The following is a 27,991-nucleotide window of genomic DNA, read 5'->3' on the forward strand; positions in this document are numbered from 1 at the left end:
CAGCAACAAAATTTTTTTATAGGTGGATCCTTTTCTGATCCACCTACATGCCAGTATCATTTAGCAAGTTCTTAAACTGACAGTATTTAAGTAGCCTTCTAATCTACAGAAGAAATGATACAATAAGATTTTTACTTTAGATAATGTGGCAAAGCAAAGTGGGAAGACTGAAGAAATAAGTTTGGCAAAATATTGAAAAATATTGAGCTGGAAGATAAGTACACAGAGATTTGGTATATTATTCCATCTATTTTTGCATATATTTCAAAAACACAACAAAATTGAGATTTTTAAAACACGGGTCTTGATTGGATTTATCCAAACTCTAAATTTATATGAAAGATAAGCAGAGATTTTCTATTCGCTACTTTCAAATTTCTGAAATATTTAGGAATCCAAAAGGACCTAGGACTCTGTAAGAAAAGAACATGGCTCAGAAGTTGCGACCAGAACAATGTAAGAGAGACCTAACAAATACAGGTATTTTCAATTTGTCATTCTTTAAATGTATTACAGCCAGTGCTGTATAGACAATATTTTGCACTTTCAATAAGCAGTCACTATGGCTAAGCACAGAAATTTTCTTGCCATTCTGCAAGACAGAATCTACTTCCTTCTTGACCAACTACAGTGAAAGAAGTAGGGAAAGAACTGGTTACCTACACGCAAAGTTGAATAAATAACAGGAAAAAATATTTTAACATGTATACAGTATACAATAACAACAGATACAGATAGATGACATTACTAATAAACCACCCTTTAGTTATTTGCTTAACAGAAGAATAAAAGTGGAGTATGCCACTCATTAATATTGATCAGATTCAAGTAAATCAACTGGGTCACATTTTTATGGAGGTAGAACATTAATAGAAGGCTATAAACAGTACTACACTAAGGTAAATGTTCCACTACTCTAAAAAGGATGGATCATTTCTGATTGGTACTAAGATCATTAATTGTACTGATTACACAGTGGGTTAGGGATGCTTCTAATTTTTGAGGTGGGTTGTGGTACTATTCACCCTTTGAACCTTCATGAAAGTAGTATTCATGAAAGTCTTGGGACTGAAACAATAATCCTGGTTTGGAGATATTAAAGAAGCTACACCTACCTGCTCAAATGGAAGAAAGTTACAATTACTGACAAAGACATCGTCTTTACTCAGACATTAGAATGAGATCCCTTGTCTGAAATGAGTTACTAGAGAACAGTAAAGCAGAGTCAGAGAAGATTTTCTGGAAGGGGCTATAAAAATTAGTTTTCAAGATAAAAGAAAAGGTAGAAGAAAAAAAGGCATCCTAAGCAGAGGAAAAAAATGTCAAGAAAGAACAAAAGGGCAAGACAGACAATGGTGAGCTTAGAGGAAAAAAAGATAATTGAGAGTAAGAAGAAAAATATTAAAACACACACAAGCACACACATGTACAAGTTCCCCCATTAAAGATCAACAGACATCTACTTTTCTTTTTCTTTTTTTAACTCTTAACCCAATGAATGTAATGACCTATATGCGATTAACCTGAGGTTCTATGTCCTCCTTGGAGGAGTTCAGTGGAATATCAAAATGTGTTTTCTGAGTGCTAGTCTTCCACTATTTCTAAATGTAACCAGTGAGATGGGCAGTTTGGATCCTCAATGCTTTCTTGATGATGTTTATGCGATGTTATTTGAGCCTTTCAGATGAATGGGATGGGATACTAATTATGTTAATTCTAAAACAGTACTATAATTCCTCTGTTCTGTTTCTTTTTTTGTATTAAGTTGGTTTGTGTGCCCAATCGGCACACCTGTCAAGATTATTCTAAGAATAGAAATGGGATAATAGCTGAAATAATAAAACAACATAAAAGTAACAAAATTTCCAATCTTATTAAATTTGTTTGAATTTTCTTCTAAAGTCAAGTAAATCTATTGATTTCACAAAATTATGGTCTGATAAATTACCTCTACTATTTCTTTTCAGAGAAAAAACATGCAAATGTTTTTCTCCTCTATGAAGAAGTGTTTAAAATTTGTCTTGTCATTTTTTTAAAGGTTAAGTCTAGAAATTATTCAGAGGCATACATGTTATAAAAGAGTTTAAAAAACCTAAAATCCTGCAACAATAGCTTTAGAAATCTAACTTCTTTTCCTTTATATTTTTCTAAGTCCTCTAGAAAGGAATGTTATAAAAATGAGTACTCCTTGGCAGGCTAGATGTTTTGCATACATTAGTTATAATCCTTAGTAACCTATGGAGTAGATATTAATACCACACATTTATACCTGAATATTCAGAGGCTATAAAAGATTGAATAACTTGTCTAAGATCACACAGTTTATAAGTGGTGGAATCACCTCAAAAATGTCAACTGATATATAAACAGCTTTGTGGTTCAAAGAAGAATGCTCAGAGCCTCAGACATGGTAAAGAAGCACTCTACCACTGCACTATATCTTTTGTTCAGACAAAAACTTTGTGATCAGAAATAAAAATCATTGCATTTTACACACATACAAAAAGGTTATCTTGAGAAAAAAATACCTTCGCAATTTTGGTGACTAAAATTCTAAAATTCCATTTTATAGTGTCTAAGAGAAGTTTTGGACTGAATATAAATAATAATTAAAGACTACTAATCTAATACGTATTTTCCTCAAGGTTTACCATCAATTAAGATGTCTTTATGATTCTATAATTTCAAATTATTTCTTTTCATCCTTGTCATTATGGAGGCAGTTATTTCATTAGGGTTTAAGAGCAAAAGTCCAGGAGAAAGGTAAGACTGGATAAAATCCTTACTTTTTAGCTATATAACCTTGAGCAAGTTGCTGAAACTCTTTTAAGACTTACTTTATCTGTAAAATAGGGTTATATATGTGACTCATAGTTGTTGCAATCAGCAAATGTGCTAATATGTATAAAGCATTCCACACAGCACCTGATACAGAGTAAGTGCCCAATAAATTTGTAAAAGTGATATATTTTAGAGACTTCTTTGTTTAATGGTATCTTTAATGAAACTTCACTTTTATTACTATTACTACTGTAAGATATTGAGCATCAAGTGTCAGAATTTGTTGACTGAAAGAAAGAAAAGCATTAAAATTCCTTTCAAAGAGCATGCCTTTTTTTTCATGTCAAAACAGACTTTCAAACAAAATTAAGATTTTACAAGAGAAAGAAATAGACTATGGCTCTTCAAAATTACCAATTCTTCTGTATGAAATATGGAAGCACATTTAAAATATAAGGAAGAAAATAACATTGTAACATGTTGCTGCTACATGATAATCTACAGAAATAGCACCTTCTCCAGGCAAGAGTCAATTCCATCATTGACCACTGAGAGGAGCTGTAAACTAGGAAAACGTTTACATAGGCGTTCCCAAGGTTAAATTTTTCCCACATTCAACCTTACAATATGCAGCTCTCTTGCTAAAATACACCTTAATTTGATCAGGATACCCTGATTCTCTTTTGGAGACCATATAAGGAATAAAGCAACAAATTATGTCTATATAAGAATAAAAGACAAAGGATCCTTACCCTCCTTCCATGCTTTATTTTTCTCCATAGCACCTAAGGCACTATATATTTATATACTTAACATGTATTTATTTTATCTAACATACTATATACTTCACACAGTAATTTTTACTTTCTCTCTCTCTCTCTCTCTCTCTCTCTCACACACACACACACACACACACACACACACACACAAACACACACACACACACACACACACACACAGGATTATAAGCTTCATGAAGATTTGTCCTTTGTTTTATACTTTATTACCAATGTCCAGGATACTACAAGCTCAGTGAATGCTTAGTGCTGAATGAATGAATGAATATTGGTTCATGTGTTTGAAAATGTTTATAAAAGTACCTCATTAGATAATACAAAGTAAAGCAAACTGCTTTTACTGATAATGAAGATGGAAAATCTGAATATACTGAAAAATGCATTGTCTACTTATAGTGAATTTTGATTTAGAAGGAAATGTCTAACAAATAATTCTTTGACCCCACAGATTGTTATGAAAACAGATATGAAGAGATTGACTTGGTTAATATGTATTTATATTAGAATCCCTTTTAAATGATCTGGTTGGGAAAAAGAGATGGGTAATTCAAGGAAAGAAAGAAAAAAATGATGCCAAAAAATTAAACTTTGTTCAATACATATTAGTGGATTTCATTCAACAGTTTTTTTTGTTTTAATACCTCTATTTTACTTATTTTTATGTGGTGCTGAGACTCGAACCAGTGCCCTCACATGTGCTAGGCAAGCACTCTACCACTGAGCCACAAATCCAGCCCCATCATTCAACAATTTTTATGGCACCTTCTTTGAGAATAATTGTTGATTCTTAATTTTCTCACATAATCAAGAATCATAAATATATCTTCATGAACTAATTTCTCTTATACCTTTTACAGGTATATTATCCACACCAGATTTCACAACAGTTTTTTTTTTCCATTTAAATTTTAGCCCTGTTTTTTCCCTTTTCATATTTTTATTGGTGAATTATAGTTGTACATAATGATAGGATTGGTTACAGATTTGTACATGCACAAATATAATTTGCCAATATCACTCCCCAGCACTTCCCCCCTCCCTCTCTACCTCCCACACCCTGGTCCCTTTCCTCTCCTCTACTGATCTCTGATTTTCATGAGATACCCACCACCCACACCCTTCTTTTAACAGCAGGTTTTAACAACTCGCTTTCATCAACTCTTTCTAAAGCATTTAACGGTTCATGAAATAATCCTTCGAACTGACTGTTTCATTGATCTATAAAAATCTACTTATATAATTACAAAAACTGATCGACAGCATCAAGAGGTTATCTAAGTGATCAAATCCAACTTACAAACCAATTATGAAGACAGAATTGTATAGGAATGTGTCACAGAGAACCTACTAACTACATTGACATACGTGGGCTTAAAACCACAAAAAAGAACAAAAACCAGGGGAGCAGAAATGTTAAAAAGCAGAATGATGGCTGGGAAAATAGAAACACAGTGTTCTATCAACCACATCATTCACAGTAAAGTTTTCATGGTTATATCATTATGTAGTAAAACTTAATTTCTTATAATATCTCAATTAAAACACTGGTTTTTATAAGGTGAACAATATGAATAATATTTAAAAATCATTTATATTATTTTATTATATTTTTGTGAATCAATGTATTAATAAACATTTAGAAGGAATTCTAACATTTCATTTTTAATTTCCTCCTATGTTTATTTCCTTACCTAATGTCCGATTTTGAGCAACTTCAACCATTTGAGTAATGAACAGGCAAATGAGCAAAATAAGTTTCTGAGTTTTTCACAGCTCTTTTACTTTCAAACCACTTCAATAGGGAAAGGATAATCCAATATATACTTCTTTATCTTAGACCCAACTTTAAGTTTAATATGTCCCTATTGATCTTTAAAATACCTTTAAAAATGTATAATACAGAATTTATGAAGGTTATTTTTCCAAAAATTCCACAGATTTGAGTGTCTTTTGTGGTCAAATCTAATATATATCAAAGAATTTTTTTTTGGTACTGTTTCTACAGTGATTAACTTATAACCTGTTATTCAAAAATTTGGAACCACTGTGTCTTTACTGTAAGATTAATTGGGTAATAAGAGTATCATTTTAAACAAATACAAAATTAGTTTTTATATACCTTTGCCATTAATTACAAGTCAAATTTAACTAGCTAATTTTTGTTGTTGTTGTTGTTGAGGTGGTGGTGGTACTGGGGATTGAACCAGAGCCTCACACAAGCCCTCTACCACTGAGCTACATGCCAGCTATATCCCAAGCCCTTTTTAAAAACTTTATTTTGAGACAAGGTCTTGCTAAGTTGCCCAGGCTGGCCTCTACTTGTGATCCTCCTCTGAGCCTCCCAAGTAGCTGCAATGATAGGTGTGCACCACGACAAGTGGCCAGCTGGCTAATTCTTTAATATGTCAAATTAAAAGACTTCAGCTGTGTAATAGAACTACAAACATGAAAACCCAAAGGCCTTCCTTAGGGAGAAGTTCTTGATGTGAGAATTAAAGCTGATTTTTTTTTTTAATCACTACTTCAGGTATAATGCTCAAATCTATCACTACAAAAAGCCAAAATTGGACTGGGGTTGTGGCTTAGTGGTGGAGAGTTTGCCTAGCATGTGTGAGGCACTGGGATTGATCCTCAGCACCACACAAAAATAATTAAATACAATAAAGTTCTTGTGTCCATCTACAACTAAAAATATTTTTTAGGAAAAAAAGTCAAAATTGTTAAAGTGTGAAACTTTAACACGATTGGCAGTGGCTTGAAATACAGTCATCAGAACTCCCCTACTATGTTTGGACCAGATCTGACCCCTAATCTTCCCAGCTCTTTAAATGGCATAGGCACTGTTGAAAAAAGTACAAGATTCCTTTACCACTGGGCTTTAACCCTAGTCCTTTTTATTTTTTTATTTTGAGACAGGGTCTCAGTAAGTTGCTGAGGCTAGCCTTGAACTTGCAATCCTCCTACCTCAGTCTCCCAAGTCACTGAGATTACATGTGTGTACTATCACACTGGATATACACTTCCTTTAAAGATATCAAAGGTAATTCTGATTTCATTCAATAAATGTTTAAATGAGTATCTGCTATGTGAGAAGCACCATTATGATGCTAAACAGACAAAAAGATAAATAACTGAGACACTTTTGCCATCAAGCCTCAAACAGGATACATAAAATATTACACATAATTTGATAAAGTTTTAACAAAAGCATTTCTTTAAAATAATTCTATTAACTATCATTTAATTAAAAACTTATAAAATCTATAAATTGCTAGTTAATTTTCATAAGGAAACATTTCTCTTACTGTCAAAACATTCATGGACCTTAGTAATGCACACATAAAGTAAAAAACATGAAAGGTGAAGAAATTTGCTACTAGCTTACATTTTCTATAACAAATGTCCACTCTTTGTCTTCAAATTCCTCTGCATGAGGATCCTATAACAAAAGCAAAATACAGATCTTTAGTCAAATCAATTCAGTTAAGAAATTACAAACAAATTTGTTTTTAATTTTTACTAACTTTTTTAAAGGGAGAAGCAAAATAGCCTACCCTTATGATACTTTCATAATTATTCTAAACTTAAGTCCATTGTTTTATATTATGAAATTCTCTATTTTTACTTTTGTTGATACTTATCACTATTTTCCATCATTGCATCTAGACAAGACAAAAAGAAACCTGATTGGAGACAGAGAGACAATTCATTAGGATTATTAAATGCTGTTATAAATCTCTGTCCTCAGTTTTATCCCGAAAGTACTTTAAATCAAAAGTACCACTCAAAACAAGGTGTTATTCAGTGTAGAGGTTATACACATTTAGAACTTCTAAGCATTACTAGGGACTCATAATTTAGACAAAATGGTTAAATCAGCATGGGATATTGGTACTCTTCTACCATTTCTCCCCATTAACCCTGGAAATGCCACAGAAACATGAGAAAGGGAAATGGGTCCCACTACCCCCAGTGCAATATCTTTTTTTTTTTTTTTAAATAAGGCACATTTTTGCAAACTTCTATTTGACAAATATTTATTAAGTACTTATTATATGAAAGTTTATAAAGGTGTTACATGGGTTTAAACATAATTGCTCCTGCTTTCAAAGACAACACAATAACTTTAATCTAAATACTTATATATGATGGATGAAATAAATGGCTTCACCAGAAAATAGAAAACAACACATTACTTCTAACAGGAATGAAAATAAAAGCTTCACAAGAGAATAAGTATCAGAGCTACATGGGACTGTACATATTCCAGATACTAGGATAAGTAAATGCAACAAAGCAAAAGGCAAGGAGGAAAAAGTAGTGAGGTCCCATTACTTGTGCATTTAACTTATTCAAGTTCACTTTCAGGTTTTACAAGTAGGGTAAGGATGGACATATGGAGACAGTGAGAGAATAGTTCAGCAGAGCAGGCTTTGAATTATCATTCTACTCTAAGACTGAGCATACACAGATAGGAGATGGGCTTTGATGTTCCCCCTCTGGGTCTCAGATCCCACATGCTTCCTATAGGGAAGCATTCATTTATGATTGATCCTACTTTAGTTTATTATTATTATTCTGTTTTTATTGCCACAGGTGAGTTTGTACCTTGGCTATTTCAAGATATAATTGATGGTAGCATTCTCTCAATTAGTCTCTTTCATTTAGTCTCCTACACAGATTAACTCTTCCAAGCCGTAGTTCTGACCATGTTAGTACAACTCAGATTTCTTTAATGTCCCTTACAACCTATGAGATAAATCCCCAATTCCTTAGTTATTTCATTATTTCTGTTTACTTATTTTGTAATACATTTAGTATGGTATGTGTTATATTGAGGTACTATTTTTATGAGTAAATTCATGCAGGTGGATTAAAAACCTGCCAAAAGAAGTGTTTGGTGGTGTTGGGCAAGGGAGGACAGGCCAGGGTAGAAGAGAAAGGGAAGCTGAATAATTGATATCGGTTTTCCTAGTTATTTCTGCCCATGAACTAGGTTTATGAAGAACAATGACTACAAGTAGAGATTGAAGGAGTTTTCCATAATGAATTTAAGACATAAACAATGCTAATTTACAGAACAGCCTATTATCCTCCAACCTGTCTTATTTTTTAAGGAAATCAGCATAATTAGTATCAAAATAATAGTAATGCAAAATATTTATTGCACACACACCATATTCTATTAATTGTGCTAAGTGCCTTATTCATTACAGCAAGTTTTGACATACATAATATTTTCACTTCCATTTAATAGAACAGAAAACTGAAATCTAAGAGAGAAAATTTCTCACAGTGCACAAGTAAAGGTTGAAGCATTATGATGCAATCCCAGATTTGTCTGACTTGAATCTACGTTTCAGTTTAACCACCATGTCCCCAGGACGTGGCACACAGCAGTTTCTCAAGAGTACTTGGTAAGTGAATTAATGGATGTATGTCTCAAAAACTAACAAATATTTAACAGTGCCTTATACATTCTAAGACATATTTAAGTAGATAAAACATTTTTTCTAAAACATAGATGATGTATTACCTCTAAAAGAATATTTAGTAAGGAATAATTTCAATTAGACTAAGAAACATCTGATAGGGTAAAGTTAGTAAAAAGATGTGAAAGGAAAAATAATGTTCATTTTTAAGGCACTTAAAAATGGCATCTTTATATAGTTAACTATTTATATTACTGACCAGACAAAAGCATAAATGAGAATGACTTCTCGCTTGAATCAATTAAGATTTCTTTATATCTTATTCTCTATTTGTCTCACTCTTAGCACTGCTCTAAAGAGAAAAATTGAAGTGGCTTGAAGAGTTGCCATTTTCCTTCTTAAAATCCTAAAAGGCATTTTAAAAAAATTTACTAGAAACAGCTATTTTCAATTTAATTCAAATTGCAAAAACAGGTGCTAGTCTAAAGAAATTAACTTCTGGTTTTCCCAACCATTTGTTGAAGAGGTTGTCTTTTATTCATTGCATATTTTGGCACCTTTGTCTAGTATGAGAAAACTGTATTTATTTGGATTTGTGTCCATGTCCTCTATTCTGTACCATTGATCTACCTGCCTATTTTGGTGCCAATAAGAAATGAACTTCTAATTAAATCAGAAAAGTGATTGGGCTGATAAAGCATGCATGAGGTCCTGAGTTCAAAATCCAGTAGAAAAAAACAAACAAATAAATAAATAAATAAAAGATAAATCACAGAAAAATGAAATATATTGACTACCTTCTTAAAAAGTATCTCTCTGTAAGAATACCTCCATGACTGGCTCTACTGAAGCTATTTGTAAATTTCAAGACTGAATAAACTACAGGATTTAGTATAAGAAAGGGGAAAATATAAATATTTTTTCACTTGAATTATTTTTAAATTCTGCTCAAAAACAAGATCCAAAAGTTGCCATGAAAAGATTGAAGTTGTTTCATTTTGTTCTGTACTTCTCGCTTTTCTATTAGAATTCTGAGAGCATGGGAGAGTCAGGATGATAAAAATTCAGTTGAAAACTCACTTAAATATTGAAAATGGTCACAAGGTTGCTCCAATTGTATAATAGATAAGAAATGCTGAATATAACAAACTGGGAAGGAAGAGATCTTTTGTTTTGTTTTGTTTTGTTTCCCCTATGTCCTAACACCAGAAGGCCAAGTTCAGTGATTATCAAGGACACAGGGAACATCCTCATCACTACTCAAAAACTACACTAACTCCTAACCCTCCAAGCAATATCTTTCAACAGTCACTTCAGCTCAAAATCAGTCAGTGCATATTCTTTTCCCAAACACATGGCTGTCAGCTATCGAACAGCTCCATTCTAACTCCTTGTTCTTTATCACTTTTTTTTTTAAAGTTGTAAAACTAAGTCCACTCATTTGCCTAAGCAATATAAACAAAAGACTAAATCAACATATTTAAGAAAGTACTTAAAAGTCTTCCTTGAGAATGCCACATCTTGCTGGTGTAGTCAATATTCGTAACTTGTGAATACAGAATAGGCAAAGAGGAAAGAATAGGATTAACAGGATATTTAAGCAAGTTACCTTCCTTTCTAGTCTGTTTCCTTATAATTAAAATGGAAATAACGATAGAATCTTAGGGTTGCTTTGAGAATTAAATGAACTAAACATATAGAGATTCTGAAAGTATTGCTCTTAACCAACCAGCTTAGCATATTAATTCCAGTAGAAGAATCATGGAGAAGAGGGTTTAATAACAGGCTTATAAGATATTTGGTAGAAGAGCAATAGAGGTTCTGACTATCCTGGAAAAAAAGAGAGGGTGTGTGTGTGTGTGTGTGTGTGTGTGTGTGTGTGTGTGTGTGTGTGTGTGTGTGTGTGTGTGTGATGACAAGTACAATCAACTAATGTTTCAATGTCAATAAGAGTAACATCAATACTAAAAAATACATGTAATATGTTAAGAATCTTTTATAAAACAGTATGAAATACAGAGTATTTAAAAATAATACTTCAGGGCTAGGGTTATGGCTCAGTAGCAGAGTGCCTGCCTAGTATGTGTGAGGCACTGGATTCAGTCCTCAACACCAAATAAAATAAATAAATAAATAAATAAATAAATAAATAAATAAAGTTATTATGTCCATCTGCAAATAAAAATGTTTAAAAAAATAATACTTCATCTATGGGCCAGTGCACTAACACTCATCATATTGTTTTTTTCTACGGATCTCAACAGTACTTTCTGAATATTGAAATGAATTAATATTTTGGATCATAAAATCAAAAGTACTTTTTAACACAGTGATTTCACACTCAGCTTTAATTTCACTTTGCTCTACTTTAATTTCATGTCCTAATATAGTTAGTGGATTTTTACAAATTTCATATTACTAAATTATGCTTAATGAGATGCCCTCTTCTCTCTTGTCCTTCTGGAAAAGTAACTTCCTAATCTGAATCATTTGGAGAGGAAATAAAGCTTTTATTTTCTAATTCCACCATACTCCAAAAAGCTAAAACTAGGACATATCTGTCTCACCATGTTTTAGGAGCAAGTAAAGAGTTGGTTAGGAAAGTAAATACTCCAGTGCTTAGTGTGCAGAGTATTTTTAAAGTTTCAAAAAATATGGTAGATTTTAAAGAAAAAACAAATACAAAACAAGCAGAAAGGCACATGAACAGTTATGTTTTTGAATATGTGCTTTGAATTTACAACCAGAATTTGTTGATAAGTACTATACTCATATTAATAGCAATAAAATATTTGCCAAATATCAATTATAAACATGTCTTGTTACATTACCATTAGTAAAGTATTTATTGAAAACCAATTTTAAACAACTCATTATCAAAAAAGACTAACAAAATGCGGGGCAGAACAAAGTATTTTATAAAGCTCAGCTTTTCACAAGAAAATTGCTTCAAAGATTCCTGTGAATCCAATGTAGGAAGTGATAAAAGAAGTATCTCAGCTAATCTTAACTGTAACAACTTCAAAATAATCTCCAAAGAGCATAAATGCATAGATGCTTTACATTATAATAAATTCCTATATTCCTAAAAATATTGTACATTAGATACCAGATTGGATACAAATGTATGAAACAATGAATAATGAAATGTTCTCTCATTTAGAACCATGGTGTATAATAAATTTTACAACTTATAATAATAGAACTTACCTTAAAAAGCGTTACAGTGATTTCAATGTTTTCAGGAACAGGCCATACAACAACACCACGGTATGGATTCTTTATTCCAGGTTGCCAGCTATGAGCCTACCAATATGAAGTACAGGAAATGCAATGTTAATAATTTACATGAGTTTATTGACCTTATTTTGCTATCCATTATATCTATAGTTTCCCTGAAACAAAAATGATTAGTAAAATAAAAATTTTAAGACATACAGCTGGACCAGGACAAGCCACATCACATGAGAGTTAGAGATTATTATCTATAAACAAACCTGCATCCTCATATACACACATACTGAAAAAACAAAGATGCAAAAATAAGATCTTTCTCTCTCCTTCCACTACCCCCATACTGGGGATTAAAAGCCAGGAGTACCTTACCACTGAGTCACATTTCCAGGTCTTATTATTTCTTATTTTGAGACAGGGTCTCACTAAATTGTTGAGGCAGGCCTCAAATTTTCAGTCTTCCTGCCTCAGCCTCTAGCTGGGATTATAGGCATGTGCCATAGCACCCAGCTCCCATATTTTCCAAAGCTATTATTAATTGTATAATACTTTTGTTAGGAAAAATACTTTTGTGACTAAGAACTTAAAGACAAATTAATTCTTTAAAAGAAAGACTACTAATCAGGTATAGTGGTGCACACTTATAGTCCCAACTACTCAGCAGGGCTGAGGCAGGAGGATCACTTGAGCCCAGAAGTTCAAGGTCAGCATAGGCAACACAGAGGTCGACACTCTGTCTTAAAAGAAAAAGAAAAGAAAAGAGGAAAAAATAGCTGTGCGCTTTGTATTTAAGTTCATTTTCCACTAAACTACAATGTTTATCCATTGGGGCAAGTAAAGAAAAACAGCATTTTTTCCAGGCAATATTTCTAATATTCTAATACTTAAAATTTGGGAGATTATTTTTCCCCTTATAAATCTTGATTATCAAGGTACCCTAAGGAACCTCCAACACTCCAAATTGTGGGGTGAGCTGATGGAAGATGGTAAGTCAATATATATCTCAATCAAGTCTTCATCTCTATGGGCTAGAGGACTATCCATGGGTATACTGTGAAGGTAATAAAAGGTAACACAGAGCACTTTCTATGTTTTAGTCCAGGTTCTAACAATGAGTTTAACTTAATTATGTTAAACTCATTTAATCTGATAGAGCATCCTATAAGGTAACTACTATTCATTCATTCATTCACTTGATTCATACTATTTGCCAAGCATGGTTCTAGGCATAGGAGTAGTGAAAAAAAAATCTGCCTTAGTGGAGTTTATAGTATAAGTAGGAAGAGATGGACAAATAAAATAAGTATGTAAAATATACAGTATATTAGGTGTAAGTTAAGTGTTAAAGAGAAAAAACAAAGTAGGGAAGAAGGATGAAGGAAGGAAAGAAAGTAATATTTTAACAGGTAGTCAGTTTTGTTGAGAAGGTGATACTTGAGTTAAGGCTATAAGAAGAAGAAAACTGGACATGTAAATACATAAGAAGAGCTTTCTAGAGGAAAAAAAAAACAGCAACTAGCACTGATGCACTTAAATAACAAACAAGGACAATGAGGCTGAAGCTAAGTGGTCAAGAGGAGAGAAGTAGGAGATGAGGCCAAAGAAATAATGGAGGGCCCAATCATATAAAGTCCTGGTAGGTCATTACAAAGACATTGGTTTGTAATTTGCATGAAACAGAAAGTCATTGGAAGTTTTTAAGCAGAGAAATAAATAGCTAAATTATGTTTCAACAAATTTATTTTGGTTAATGTGTCCAGAACAAACTGCAGACATGGAGAGAAAAGAGCGGAAACCAATTAAGAAGCTAGTGCAAATAAAGAAAAAAAAGTAGGAGTAGGTACTGCAAGCCAGGCATGGTAATGCATGCTTGGAAAACCACCGATTCAGAAGACTGAGGCAAGAGTTTCACAAGTTGGATGCCAGCCTCAGCGACTTAGCAAGACCCTGCCAATCAGTCAATCATTCGATTAAAAGCTGGAATGTGGCTCAGTGGTAAAGTGCTCCTGGGTTCCCGGGTTCAATCCCCAGCACAAAAAAAAAAAAAAAAAAAAAAAAAAAAGGAAGGAAGGGGAGAGCTGATGATGATTTGGCTGTGACTAATTCTAAAGCTTTTGTCCTTGACCAACTAGAAGAAAGAAATTGCTGTAAGTGTATATGAGGCAAGACTGTGGGAAGGATAGGTTTGGCAAATAAGTTCAGGAGTTCAATTTTACACACATTAAATCTGAGTTGCCTTTTAGATATGTAAGTGTGAATGTTCAGACAGACAGCTCGAATATATGATTCTAGAGTTCCAAATTTGGGAATTAAGAGCATAAAGGTGATACTTGGAGCTTAAGAGTGCTTATGATCCCAAGGGAGTGAATACAAGTTGAGAATATAAAGGTCCAGAGACTGAGCATTGGAGCGCATTAACAAATCAAAGAAATGTTGTCTGTCACTGAAGTAGAAGAAAAACCAGGAGTGCATGATATTCTAGGATAGAAAAATTTTCAAGGGAAAGGAAACAATTACCTGGGCCAAATGTTAATGGTAGGTCAAATAGAATAAGGCCTGATAATGACCCCTGGATTTTACAAAGCAGAAACATTAACTTTATAAGAGCAGAGTCAATGTGGTGGTGAGCACAAAAGCCTGATAATGAATTCAAGGAAGAATAGTAGGAAAGAAATTAAAGACAGGAAATACATTCAACTCTTCTGAGATGTTTTGCTGGAAGGGAAAGAAAAAAGAAAAAAACAAAAACAGGTTAGTGCTTGGGGATAAACAGTATCAGAAGATATTTTTTTAAGAGAAAAATGTTCTGAGGCTCATGGGGAATATCTAGTGGAGAGGGAAAACTTAATAATGTGGAAGAGAGAATAGCTGGAGTATTGTCCTTAACAGAAAACAATGAAGCAACTTGGCCTTTTTTGGAAGTCCATTTTTCCATAATAAAAGAAAAGAAATTAAGAGTATACGAATGCAGATGCATGTCAGAGAGCAGATACAACAGATAAGGAATCTAAGGCAAAATTTGATCAGATCTCACAGCATGTAAGTAGGCAGAATTTGAATTTGAACCCAGGTCACGGAAATGAAAACAGATAAAGATCATGGAATCTTTTATCCATGCCAATCTTATAAAATCTTATTAGTTAAAATGACAGAAGATATGTTTAATAGTGTACCCCAAATCTAACTCACAGATTGTCAATAATTCTCCTTCTCTTCCCTCTCCATTGCCCTCATTACAAAACTTCAGGTAGAAGAAGGAAGTAGAGACTCACCATGAAAGACTTAGCACAGCAAGCCAAAGGTAAAGAGCTAAATTTTGTTGATTAAAAAACATCTTCCGGGCTGGGGCTGTAGCTCAGTGGAAGAGTACTCACCTAACACGTGTGAGGCACTGGGTTCAATCCTCAGCACCACATAAAAATAAATAAATAAAGGTATTGTGTCCATCTACAACTAAAAAAATAACTTAAAAAATCTTTTGCAGAGATTCCCCTAGTTCCTTATTTCCATGCCTATTGATAGCTGAAAGTTCCCCAGAATTACATTTTCATAGCCTCCCTATACAATAGAAACATAAAAAGAAAGAGTATAAACTGAACCTTTCTCATTAGCCACTGCAGAAAGGATGGAATGTTTGTAACATTCTCAATGGAGGGGAAAAAAAAAAAGTTACCATCAAAGAATTTTAAACAAGAAGGTCTGGACAACTTAGGTCTGGACAAGGAAACTAAGCAAAGCGAAGAGTAGATGGCTTGCCTGAACTGATAACTAGTAATTAGTAGGAGAACCCCCATTCCATGATTCAGAGTTCTTTACCCAACTCATATCATTTGCAGTTCTATCACTGATTCAGGCAGTAGTCAAGAAAACAGACTTTTATCTCTAAAGACAACATTTCTGTGTATGACACAATAATGAAATGGGAAAAGCAGGGAATGTAGAATCCTCCTAACAACTGTTCGAGATGGTGGTTTCAGATGATTTCCTCACGTACCCTAAAATCTGGTCCTCTAGATAATCCCTTTCAAAAATCAGTCTTGGATCAGGAAATGATAGATTGTTGAGCAAACAAAAATACAATCTGCTTACCAAACAAAAATCTTTTTTTTTTTTTTAATAAAATAAGATGGAAGTATGCTAGTTCCTGAGCTGAAAGCTGCCACATTTCCTACCATTCTATTCTGTATCTCTCATCCCAGAAAAAAAGGTCCACCTAAGTTAGATCTCTTTCTGATATTTCTTTTGGGCCTGTACAACCTGACTGAGTTAAGACACTAACAATGATAATTACCCTAGTTAAGTAGCCGATAATGAGTATGGTCAGTGCCAGTGTTACATCATTACCTAATTATTATACATTAGATAGAAAAATACAGGATCAGGAAAGTATAATGGAGAAGAAATTAAGGATGTACAAAATGTGACAAACATGAAAAAAAAATGTTATTCATATTTTCCAAGAACTTAATACAATTTCTACCTCAAACAGTAGTATTTCAAGAGTCTGAAGCTAGAAAAATAAGTCTATAATACAGGTAACTAAAACTAGCTCTGGTAATAAACAACTAATCCTACTAACCTGTAATTTAGGTTCTCAAGAGACTGATATAAAAAAAGCACATCATTGGTAAATATCGCACTATAAGAACCCTGATTAGTTTTTAAATTCAGAATAACAGAAAGATTTACTCTAAAAAAGAATGACACACATAAACATGTCCAGTTATTTATCTCCTTCATATTGTTAGGAAAGTGAGGTTATTTAATCATATGCCAAAATTCTAATGCAGATAAGAGATTAGAACATGTTACCCAGGACCCTCTATAGTTTTTCTCATTTTTTAGATCACTTAACAGATTCTGTGACATCTACCAAAATCAGGCTTAGGGAAAAATGTAACATTTCTCAATTTAGGGTACTAACTCTATAAGAATACCTTACTTTCTAATTATTTCATGTCATGCCTTTCCTAAAAGATTGGTACCTAGTGTGTAAATAAATACAATTAATAAGCACTGTTATTTCTGATTCCAGAAAAATTAAAATATTTCACTAAAAATTTACGATTGCCATACACTTGTTAAGCCAATAGTTTTTGATTTTTAAAACTGCACATACCCATATGTTTAAGATGTCACATATAAAGTCAGCTAGTGTTGCCAACATCACTGCCAATAAACAAAGCTGAAGGTATACCCTTCCTCTTGACATAGAAGGATACATATTTAAAAACTATAGCACAATTACAAATCAAGGAAATGAAAGGTGGCAATGCCATCAAAAAAACTGGTGAGGATTTTAAAGCTGTATCCCCTTTGGAATTCTCCCATTTCTCTGCAAGTTTAAATTTCTAGTTACAAAACAGAATTTAAGAGCATAGAAATATTAAATTTTTCTAATTTATCATAACTGCCCTGCTTTCTGTTGTCACATATACTACTGAAAAATGAATTATTTAAGAATGTACAAATCAACTGCAGCCTGATTAAAGTCTTTGTTATAAATGTGAGGACTTGAGGAGATGGGGAAGTGCATATTGCGTTTTGAATCCCTGGAAATTATTTTTTCTGAATCAAAATAAATCTGCAATGAGTTATTTGAACATTTATCTAAAAAACATACATTTATTAACAGAAAATGAACAATAACATTAGTAAATTTTAAATATGTTAATATGACAGTGAAATAATTCATCCACCTGTTCTGAATTTATGTATATATATATGTATACATAAACATAAGTACATATAAACATTTCTAACATATAGATATATTTATAGATACATAGAGATAAGAAAAACAAAAAGATACATAAAGAGATAACAGAAACAAAAAGATTACGGTGTAGCTCAAACGCTTTTAAAAGCAAAAACTAGAATGTTTTTTGGCCAATGCTTGCAGAGATCTGTGCCCCTAAGTGATTTCAATGGTACTTAGCAGCAAATAATGTATATCTTAAAGAAATAGCATCAGGAAACAGAAGAGTCTTTCAGAAAAGAAAAAAAAAGTTCTAGTCTTTGTATTTAATATAATTGATAGCTAACTTTAAAAAAACTGGTGGGGACAAACTTTTTTTTTCTTCAAGAATTTCAAAACATCAGGCTGGGGTTATGGCTCTCTGGTACAGTGCTTGCCTAGCATGTGTGAGGCAATGGGATCCTTGGCATAACATAAAAAAATAAATAAAGGTGTGTCCATCTATAACTTTCAAAAAATTTTTTTAAAAATTTCAAAATGTGAAGGATCTCAAGTTTCTCAAAATTTTTTTCAAAAAGTTATTTACTTTTAGAATATCATAGTTTCTGGAACCAATTTTTATTTATTTATTTATTACATACAATTTATAAAACAGCACTTTCATAGATACTTGAATATACTATGTATATGTTGTAATAAGTTCAACACAGTATCAGTTGTCATAATCAGATGTCCAAAAGAGTACATCTGCAGTATTTCAAAAGAAAGCACAGTGATTCTAAAGTGCAGTCATCCCTCGGTACCCAAGAGGGATGGATTGGGTTCCAGGACCCTCCTTGGACACCAAAATCCATAGATGCTTAATTATCACCTATGCATATCTTATCATATATTTTAAATCACCTCCATATGACTAATGTAAATGCTATGTAACTAGTTGTTGTACTATACTGTTTAGGGAATAATGACAAGAAAAAAATCCACACATGCTCAGTAGAGTCACAATTTCTTTTCTCAAATATTTTCAATCCACAGTTGGTTCAATCTACGAATGTGGAACCCATGGATTGGGAAGGATGACTATATACAGAATGGTTTTGAAACATTAAAAGCATTCCCCCTGGAAAATGAGTCCAACAAGAAGTAATTTCTTCTAGAAAATACCACATTCTGAGAAAATCAACCTGTAGCCTCATGTTTGTATTTTGTGATCTGGATTAAAATAATATTTGATACAATATGAAAAAGAGCCTAGAACAAATGGAAAACTTATTTGAATACCTTCAAAAATAAAAATAAATTTTAAAAAGTATGCTTAACATCAGATATGAGTATTTTTAATTAACCTATAATCTAAAGTATTACATTATGTTCTATAATTTTCTTTTAGAAAATAATTGCTACCTAATTACCAAAAGGGAGAAACTTTTCTGTTTGTAGCTAAAAACATGTAGGATCTACTTCTAAAGTTTATAGATATAGCCATATTCATCTATTATATTTACTGGATAACATTCTAGTCCTTTCCACAAAAGCTTAAGACCCACTCAGCAATACTGACATACAGAAGACTCTATGTTTATTTTTAGACCCCTTTCTCATAGGTAAATAGATATAAAACGCCCCCAAAACTGTAAATGTATGCTGTAAAGAAAATGCTGCTCATGATGTGAAGCATCTTAAAACTTCTGTATTGCTGTTGGGAGTGCTTGGCAATTTCTTAAAAACTTTTAAAAAATCCTATTTTATTACCCAGGATTACATCATCAGGTATGTTGCCCCCCAAATACTTGAACAATAATGTGTACAGTAGCTTTATTCACAAGTCAATATTCATGAAAGTACAAAACTAGAAACAAAATAAATGTTCATCAACAGAGGAAAAGATAATTAAAGCACGGTATATTCACACAATGGAATACTACTTGGCATAAAACAAACTACTAAAAGACAAAAGAGCATAAATAAGCTCAAAAACTTTATATTGAACAAAAGAAGTCATACATAAAATAGAACTTCTGTACTATTTTACATAAAATTCAATAACAGTCAGTGTAAGGTGACAGGGTTGGGAACTGATTGGAAGAGGAACAAAAGAAAAAAAGTAATGAAGATAGTCTGTATCTTGATAGGAGTGGTAATTATACAAGAATACATAGTGATCAAAACTCAATGAATTATATAATTAAAATATATACATTATACCTCATGTATAAAACTATCAGTACAAAAAAATTAAAATCTTGAATATCCAACTCCTCTTGGGATCTGAAGAAAATTAATCCTAGGTACAATTCTTTAAGTGGTATCTGATTAATCATTAATTTTTTAACACTTACAGAGAAGTCAAATAACCATTATGTTGCTCTAGGCTACTGTCTCAACACATTTGTGCTACTCTAACAAAATACCATAAACAGGATAATTTATAAAGAGCAGACATTCATTTCCTCATTATTGTGGAAGCTGGGAGGTCCAAGATCAAGGCATCAGAATCCAGTAAGGGCATTCTTACTGAACCCTAACATGGCATAAGGCAGATGGGCAAAAAGGAATGAACTGCCTCCCTCAAGCCCTTTTATAAGGGAACCTAATTCCATTCATGAGGGGGAAGAAGCCTTCATGGCCTGATCACCTTCTAAGGACCCCAATTCCTAATACATGATAGGCAACACCTGAATTTTGGAGGGGACACATTCAAACCATACTAGTTACAAAATTCAATATCAAAGCTCAGGCATCTGGCTCCCACTTTAAAAACTGCAATTAAAAGATTTCAGGGCCTGATCATTCTACTTTGAGTAGATTAGCTAATACAAAAAAACAAAAGATCAAGTAATATTTAAAATATTCTAAAATAGGACAAGAAAAGCTTAAATTTTTGACTAAAAGTTGAATTCAATATTTGGGCAAGAAATTTAGAAAAAAGACTAACCTTAGAAGACTTCCTTCTACTTCTTCTTGTCCAAACTACCACCAGTTTATCTGGTTGCCTGCCAAAGAGGAAAAAGAATTTAAATATTATTTAAGTTATCTAATTAATAGTTTACTTTGGTGTCTTTAAAAGGGTGAAAGTGTCCCCCAAAAGTGGGGGTGTCATCTGCTTTAGATTATACAGGAAAATTAGTCTTACAATACAGCTCTATATTCAAATATAGTAGATACCGAATACATTGTGATCTAATTTAACTAGTTTCATCCACATACTATTCTAAAAGTACATTAGCAAGTTAAGTCACTAAGAAAAGCCAAGTCAAATAGAATATTTAGAACTGGATACTATTTTAAATAGAGTATTTGGAATTGATTACTATTGCATATCTTCTCCAAAATATTAGTACCATATTTCTAATATATTTTCCCATTTATAGAGAAAGATAAGCATAAAATCGGCACTTTCAAAATAATTTAAACCTATGGGTTACACTACTTTTTCATCTCCATATCTTACGAGCAATGCTTATCGTTTTTAAAACATTTTAATAATCATCTCAATATCTTCATTAAAACAACACAGTACTAAAAAATAGGCAAAGTATTACCTCCATTTTAAAAGCTTAAAAAACTGGCAACGTAAGGCTGGGGATACAGCTCAGTTGATAAAGTGTTTGCCTCACCTGCACAAGGCCCTGGGTTCAATCCCCAGCACTGGGGGTGGGAAAAAAACCTGGCAATGTTAAGTAACTAATGAAAAGCTTGGCAGAACCACATCCAAAATTCAGGTCTTCTATTTCTCAGACCTCTTTCCATTTTACCCTTTACTAAGACAAAGTAAAAATAATACATTTGTAGTTAATACAACCAAGTTCTCTTTGGCGCTTACAGAAAACATTGAGACTCTGATTTTCAGTTACTTTAATTATATTTTCATCTTTTAAAAACTTACTTAAAAAGCATCTTCCTTAGCATGTGGCCCTGGATTCCATCCTCCAGTACCACCAAAAAAAAAAAAGTTTTATCTTAATCAAAAATAGAACATTATATTCATCTTGGTGACCTTTACCACTTTATATGTCCCTTTTATTTTATCTTAGAATTCCTCACCTTCAGTGAGGACTTTTCCTCTTATTTAATTCAATACATACACATATACATAGATATATACATAAAAGGTCACTAGTCTTAAACTTCTCACCCAGTGATCCTCCTACAAACCTGTACTGCTATCCAAAAAAAGAACTGTCCAATGAAAAATACTACTGAGAAAATGACCCAGAATGTAACAGAGAAATAAAGTGATAAGAACATTTTAAAAGGTAAAAGATACTGTAGATTAATTGAGAAGCACATACACCTGATAGAAATTCTAGAAATTTAGAACAGTGGGGAGAGGCAATGCTGAAATATATTCCAGACTTGAAAAAAGGCAGGGGTAGGGTATATATTTTCTTAGAAAGAAAATATACATCAAGAAATAAACAGTATAAATAAAAACAAAACTGCATCTGTATACATTCCAATTAAAGTACAAAACAGTAAGAATTAAGAGAGAAATCATAAAAGGCACTGACAGGAATAATTATACTAACAGCAGACTTCTCATTAGCTACAAAGACCCAAAACTCAATCAAGCTAATAATAACTGCTAAGGGAAAATAGCTGCCACCCTAGAGTTTCATATCTGGCTAAACTACCATTTAAGAAATGTTTATATACATGCAAAGAATAAAAGCATGTATAATATAAGAATATAAGAAGAAGGTACCAATATTGAAAGTATTCAACTAAGGTGCTATCTAAACAAATGTACAATGTTTTCAATGGTAATGATAAGCAAGATGGTATAATTCAATAGAAGAATGATGTTTTTGCATTCAAGACAGCCTAGTTCCCATCAAATATCAGGCTTTAAAGACAAAATGTAAAATAAAACCAGTGACTTATTTGGTAAGTCTTCCAGAGAACACTTCCACTAAGTAGGATGGCCAGTATAGGAAGTGCTGAATTATAGGCAAAAGAGATGAGTTACTATGAAACATAAAGCATTAATTTTTAATCTAAGAATCTCTATCAATGGAAAAACAAACAAAATTTGAAAATGAAACAAACAAACAAACAAACAAAAAAACAGAAAACTGTGTTCAACACACAGAAAAGTAAAATAAGACAATGACAGTAAGGATGGATTGCAATAAAGCAATGTGATAGATGGAGCAAAGAAGATATTTTCAATGATAGCAGCTCAGCTGTAGAGGAACTCAGTAGCCAACTAGTGTATCTACCTTGTTTGAAAGTCCTGATATTTGTTTGCTAGAATATTCTTCTTAGATTATTACCACACTAACCTGTTCACTTAACGTTCTCATCTCCAACCTCAACTCTTAAATTCTATTTCTACAGGACTTTTATAAAAATGCTATCATATCTTAACAGCTTTTCCTTGTTTATTATCCTATACTAGGTTCCTATACTGAAGGTCCTACCAACAGGCCCTTGGAGGTTAGATTTTACAGGTATATTTGACCTATAGAGTATTCTATTTTATTTAGTTTTAAAATTAGAACATTTTTATTTAAATGTCTTTAAACAAGGTCTATGCAGTTCGGATTACTAGAGCCTCTAACACTACCAATTACTTGACATCTGACTAGCATTCCTTTATAAAATGATCTACCAAGACACTGTGTATATTTGGCCCTGTGGCCTTCTGGCATGCAAAATAATATTTATGTTCCTCAGCATGGTTTACAGAGCATTTCACCACCTGATTCCAATCTGTATTTCTAGCTGTAAAACACACCAAGTATCTCATAGCCATCTTGCTCTCCAATCCCTAAACACATATTCCTTCAATTTCTTCACATCTTTGTATAACTCTTAAAAAAAAAAAAAAAAACTACCTCTTCCTCCCCCTTTTCTACCTGATAAAATCTTAATTTGTCACTTTTTCTGTAAAATCATGACATTTCTTATTTCATCTTATCCCCTTGTTTCCCCTAATCCCATATCCCAAACCTCAGACAAAATTAATTGCCTCTACTGTATTCACAATAATATCCATGTCACACCTGTTTTACTACTTTCTATGCCTTATAATTATTTATAATTTCTATCTCCCTCACTACAGTACAGTACTTTATAACCTTATTTATCTTTGTTTCCCTGCATATTTGCTACTGAATAGAACGAACCAAGTTTCATCCAGGAATTCTCAACTGGTTAATTATAATTGATAAGGCCGTGTTATACAGTTACATGCTCTCTGCAGCTTATCCAAATTTCACAAGGATCTTCATATTGACTACATATTAAAACCTCCTGGAAAGCTTTATAAACTACTGATGCCTACATTCCAGTCCTGGAGAATATTATTTAATTGGTCTGGTGTACAGAGTTTTAAAAATTCTACAGGTGATTCCAATGTGCATACTTAATTGAGAACCACTGGTTAATAGGGAAAGTGGTAAGAAAATCCCCATGCTTCCTAACTTGAAACAGTAGTGAAGTTTTAATTATAATCAGTGAGAATGTAACCTCCACAGCATCCTTCCAATGCCACCAGCTCTGTGGTCTCCTTCAAACTGAATTCTCAGAACCCTTAATCCACCTTAGTGCTTCAGAAGAGGGAAATTTTTCAGCCTAAAAAAGCCAGAAGGCGGGACTGGGGAGATAGCTCAGTTGGTAGAGTGCTTGCCTTGTAAGCATAAGGCCCTGGGTTCGATCCCCACCACCACCAAAAAAAAAAAAAAAAGCAGGAAGGGTTATTTCCAAATCTGTATGCCTGTGCTACAAGAAAGTAAACAGAACAAAATGACTTATTTGAGAACACTCCCAGGAATGGCTAAACTTTTTTGTGTTTATAAATATTTTAAATGTTTCCATTAGATATCAGTCCAACTTTGCATGACCAGGAGTAAAATGAGGCAGGGTATTCCAAAGTAAGTTATTATTCTCAATAGAAGGGTACCAATAACCACATAATGAGCTAACCAATTAATATTTCAAGTATTTGTGCTGTACTAGAAAAGAACCATTAAATATTTACTTATGTACTCCCAAGAGAAAAGGGCACAACAGTTGTTTAGAGTTCTCTCCAGCTACCAAAGAGCAAATACTTACACAACTTCCTATTTAAAAAAAAGTGTTTTTTTTTTTAAAAAAAAGAGTTAGGTTTCACAGACAATTCAACTATGACATAGTTAACATTTCCATTCCATCACCTCAAATAAGACCTACATTTATAACACACACACATACACAGATTATTCATTTACATATAAACATTTTGTATACACACAAAATGTATGCACACAGTTTCACTTCCTTCATTGAAATTTGTCTAAGGGTTTTGTCAGAAAATTTAAAGATCCTTGGGGGCTTATTCAGGTTAAGGAAAGATTGCATTTATAAATACAGATTTAACACATTCTACCCTCTTTTCAAAGCCCTTAAAAAAAAAACTATTTGAATTTGAAGGTGTCACGCTTTTGTCTCTAACCCTGGTCATAACCCTAAATTCTGGAGAATGAGGGGAGGAAAAAAGGACAGGAGACAGCAGTGGAAAAAGGAAGAGAGAACCACAATGATCCAAATTATAAAGCAATTAGCTATTTAATGGGCAACCAAGTTTTGCACTCTTTGCCACTAAATGGGTTGGTTACTAGGTATGAAGTAAGTTTAAAGGAAACAATTTCTAGTTTAAATTTAGACTTCTGGGCTCTTTTCTAGGTTCTCATGTATGCCAAATGTTTGAGGCGAAATTAAAAAAGGTATATAAAAACTCCAAAACTGTCACATGAAAATCAGTCTCATTACTTTCCAGAATCATAAGCATTCAACAAATATTTTGTTGAGTGCCTACTATGTTCCTAGCAGTGTGCTAAGAAATGGAGATACTAAGATGAAAGAAAAGAAGCTCTGATTCTATCAAATTTATAATCTAGGGGGAAGACAACTAAACCAACTACCCCAGGCACAATGTTGGGAAATGCAGAGAAGGCAAAAAGACCTTAAGGAGAAAACAGAAAAGAATCTATAAATATCTCAGGAAACATGCAAACTGGAAAAAAAAAACCTTCCCAATAGCAGAGATTACTTGATTCAGAATTTGTAAAAACTATAAAATATAATAGTATTTTAATGTAAAGACCAACAAAAAATAACTGCCTAATTACGGCAATTTGTTTATTAGAAAATTATGGAGCAATTAAAAATATTTTCTAAGAACATTTATAAGCATAGGACAATACTTAGGATTTGCATTTTATTAATATAGATTTTCATATTTTTCTATGCTATGTAGTTAAAAAGAAGGGACAGCAGAAGAAAATATCTCACAATACTGTTACTATTAGTAGGAAATAAAATTACATGTGATTTCCTCAAAAAATTTATATTGCCTTATGCTGGTGGCAGCATTTAAATGTGAAAAATAAATTATTAAAAATAAACTAACATTTTTGGGCTGAGGTTGTGGCTCAGTGGTAGAGTGCTCACCTAGCATGCATGAGGCCATGGGTTTGATCCTCAGCACCACGTAAAAATATAAAAAGGGTATTGTGTCCACCTACAACTAAAATTAAAAAAAATAATAACTAACATTTTTAAGTTTGGAATCAACTACAGAGTTAAACAATGAAATTAATTTTTTAAAATTTCACTGAATTTAAAGAACCCTCAGATGACTGAATTAATTTGTTTTCTAAATCAACAGAAATTAAGAGGTTGGTGTTCTTTGGTTTAAGTTAGCATAAATGTTCCCCAAAATTTTGAAATAAGTCCCACTTGACTTTAACATCTTGTAGTGCCTGCAATTACTGGGACATTCTTTCTTGGGCATGCAAAGTCAATATGGAATTCCAATAAGACTGGCTAGACCCCAGAAATACAACAAATGCTTTTCAGATCATTCTCCTCTACATCAATGTAATCCCTCATTTACCAGGACAAGTATCTTAAAAGGGTACTAATTGTGTAAACAATTAATTTTAGGAGGTATAAATTTATAAGAGAATCCATCAAAGAGGATATAATATGCAGGAAAGAATTCTAGACTAGGAGTTAGGAAACTTGTTTTTTCTAGTCTGACACTAAGAGTTACCTTAGGAATATCTCTCAATTTCTCTGAGCCTATTACCTAATTTATCAAATGAAGGCACTACACTAAAACATCAGCTAATTCTAAACACTACGGTTCAGACCGTAAGAACAGATGACAATAATTAATTAAATATTTGGTGGTTTAAAAGTGAAATGAGAAATTCAGAAATAGGGTAAAGGATCTGTAGGCTCCTATCTACTAGCAATCGTGGATTAGCCAATTATTACCAATTTTATGAAAAGGAAAGAGCAGTACACTGACTACCAAAGATTCATACTCCCTGTCCAAAGCACAATATTAATCCTGTAAGATGTTGCAAGAGCCCCCCACTCCCAACCCTCTCAACTACCACCACCATGTCAGCATTTCAATGGGGCCACATGATACTTCTCATTATGAGAATGTGAGAAGTAGCTGGTGTCACTTCTAAAGTAAAATAGACAATAAACTTTTTCCACAACAGCTGAATGGAAAGAACTTTAAACACAAAAAAGGTCAAAATCCTAAGATAAAAGTTTCCTTGGTCCCTGAATGATAGCATAGAAGGTCAGGGGACCAGGAATACCCTCTCTACTCTGAGAAGTGAGCAAAAAATAAACTTCTATTGGGTTAGACCACTTAGATTTCTAGGTATATGCACTACAGTAACCCATCAATGTTCCAGAAAACTCAGTAAATTAAAAACACACACATACATAATAACAATAAAACAGTTGCTATCTTACAGAAAGAAGTTTACATCTTAAAGTGCTAAGACCAAATTTGTCTTAATGGTTGAGATAGACATTTCCAGAGATAAAAGAGCTATACCTCAAAACTTGGTAATTACTATTTAAGCCTCTGAGCTTTTCCTAAATTAAAAATAAGGAAACTTAAGTCTTTAAAACAAAAAGTACAAATTCCTCTCAACACAGAATCCAGAATACACTTATGAGAAAAAGCCAGCTTAAAATATTAATGCCAAACTTAGCGTGAATAGGCACTTCACTAAATAACAAGGTTATTCCTT

General features: G+C 32.8%; 1 protein-coding gene across 4 annotated transcripts in view; it reads right to left on the reverse strand.

Moving 5' to 3' along the window:
- EHBP1 (EH domain binding protein 1) overlaps nt 1-27,991 on the reverse strand; it is a 309,286-nt gene that overhangs the window by 239,048 nt on the left and 42,247 nt on the right. For all 4 annotated transcript variants that reach the window (XM_079109672.1, XM_079109674.1, XM_079109673.1 and 1 more), the window contains exons 3-5: nt 20,878-20,935; nt 12,221-12,316; nt 6,964-7,017 (exon numbers count right to left, since the gene is read on the reverse strand). In XM_079109672.1, coding sequence (XP_078965798.1) covers nt 6,964-7,017; nt 12,221-12,316; nt 20,878-20,935 — 208 coding nt within the window. The remainder of the gene's footprint in view (nt 1-6,963; nt 7,018-12,220; nt 12,317-20,877; nt 20,936-27,991) is intronic.

This window comes from Sciurus vulgaris (assembly GCF_902686455.1).
Source record: "Sciurus vulgaris genome assembly, chromosome: 14".
Classification (NCBI taxonomy): Eukaryota; Metazoa; Chordata; class Mammalia; order Rodentia; family Sciuridae; genus Sciurus; species Sciurus vulgaris.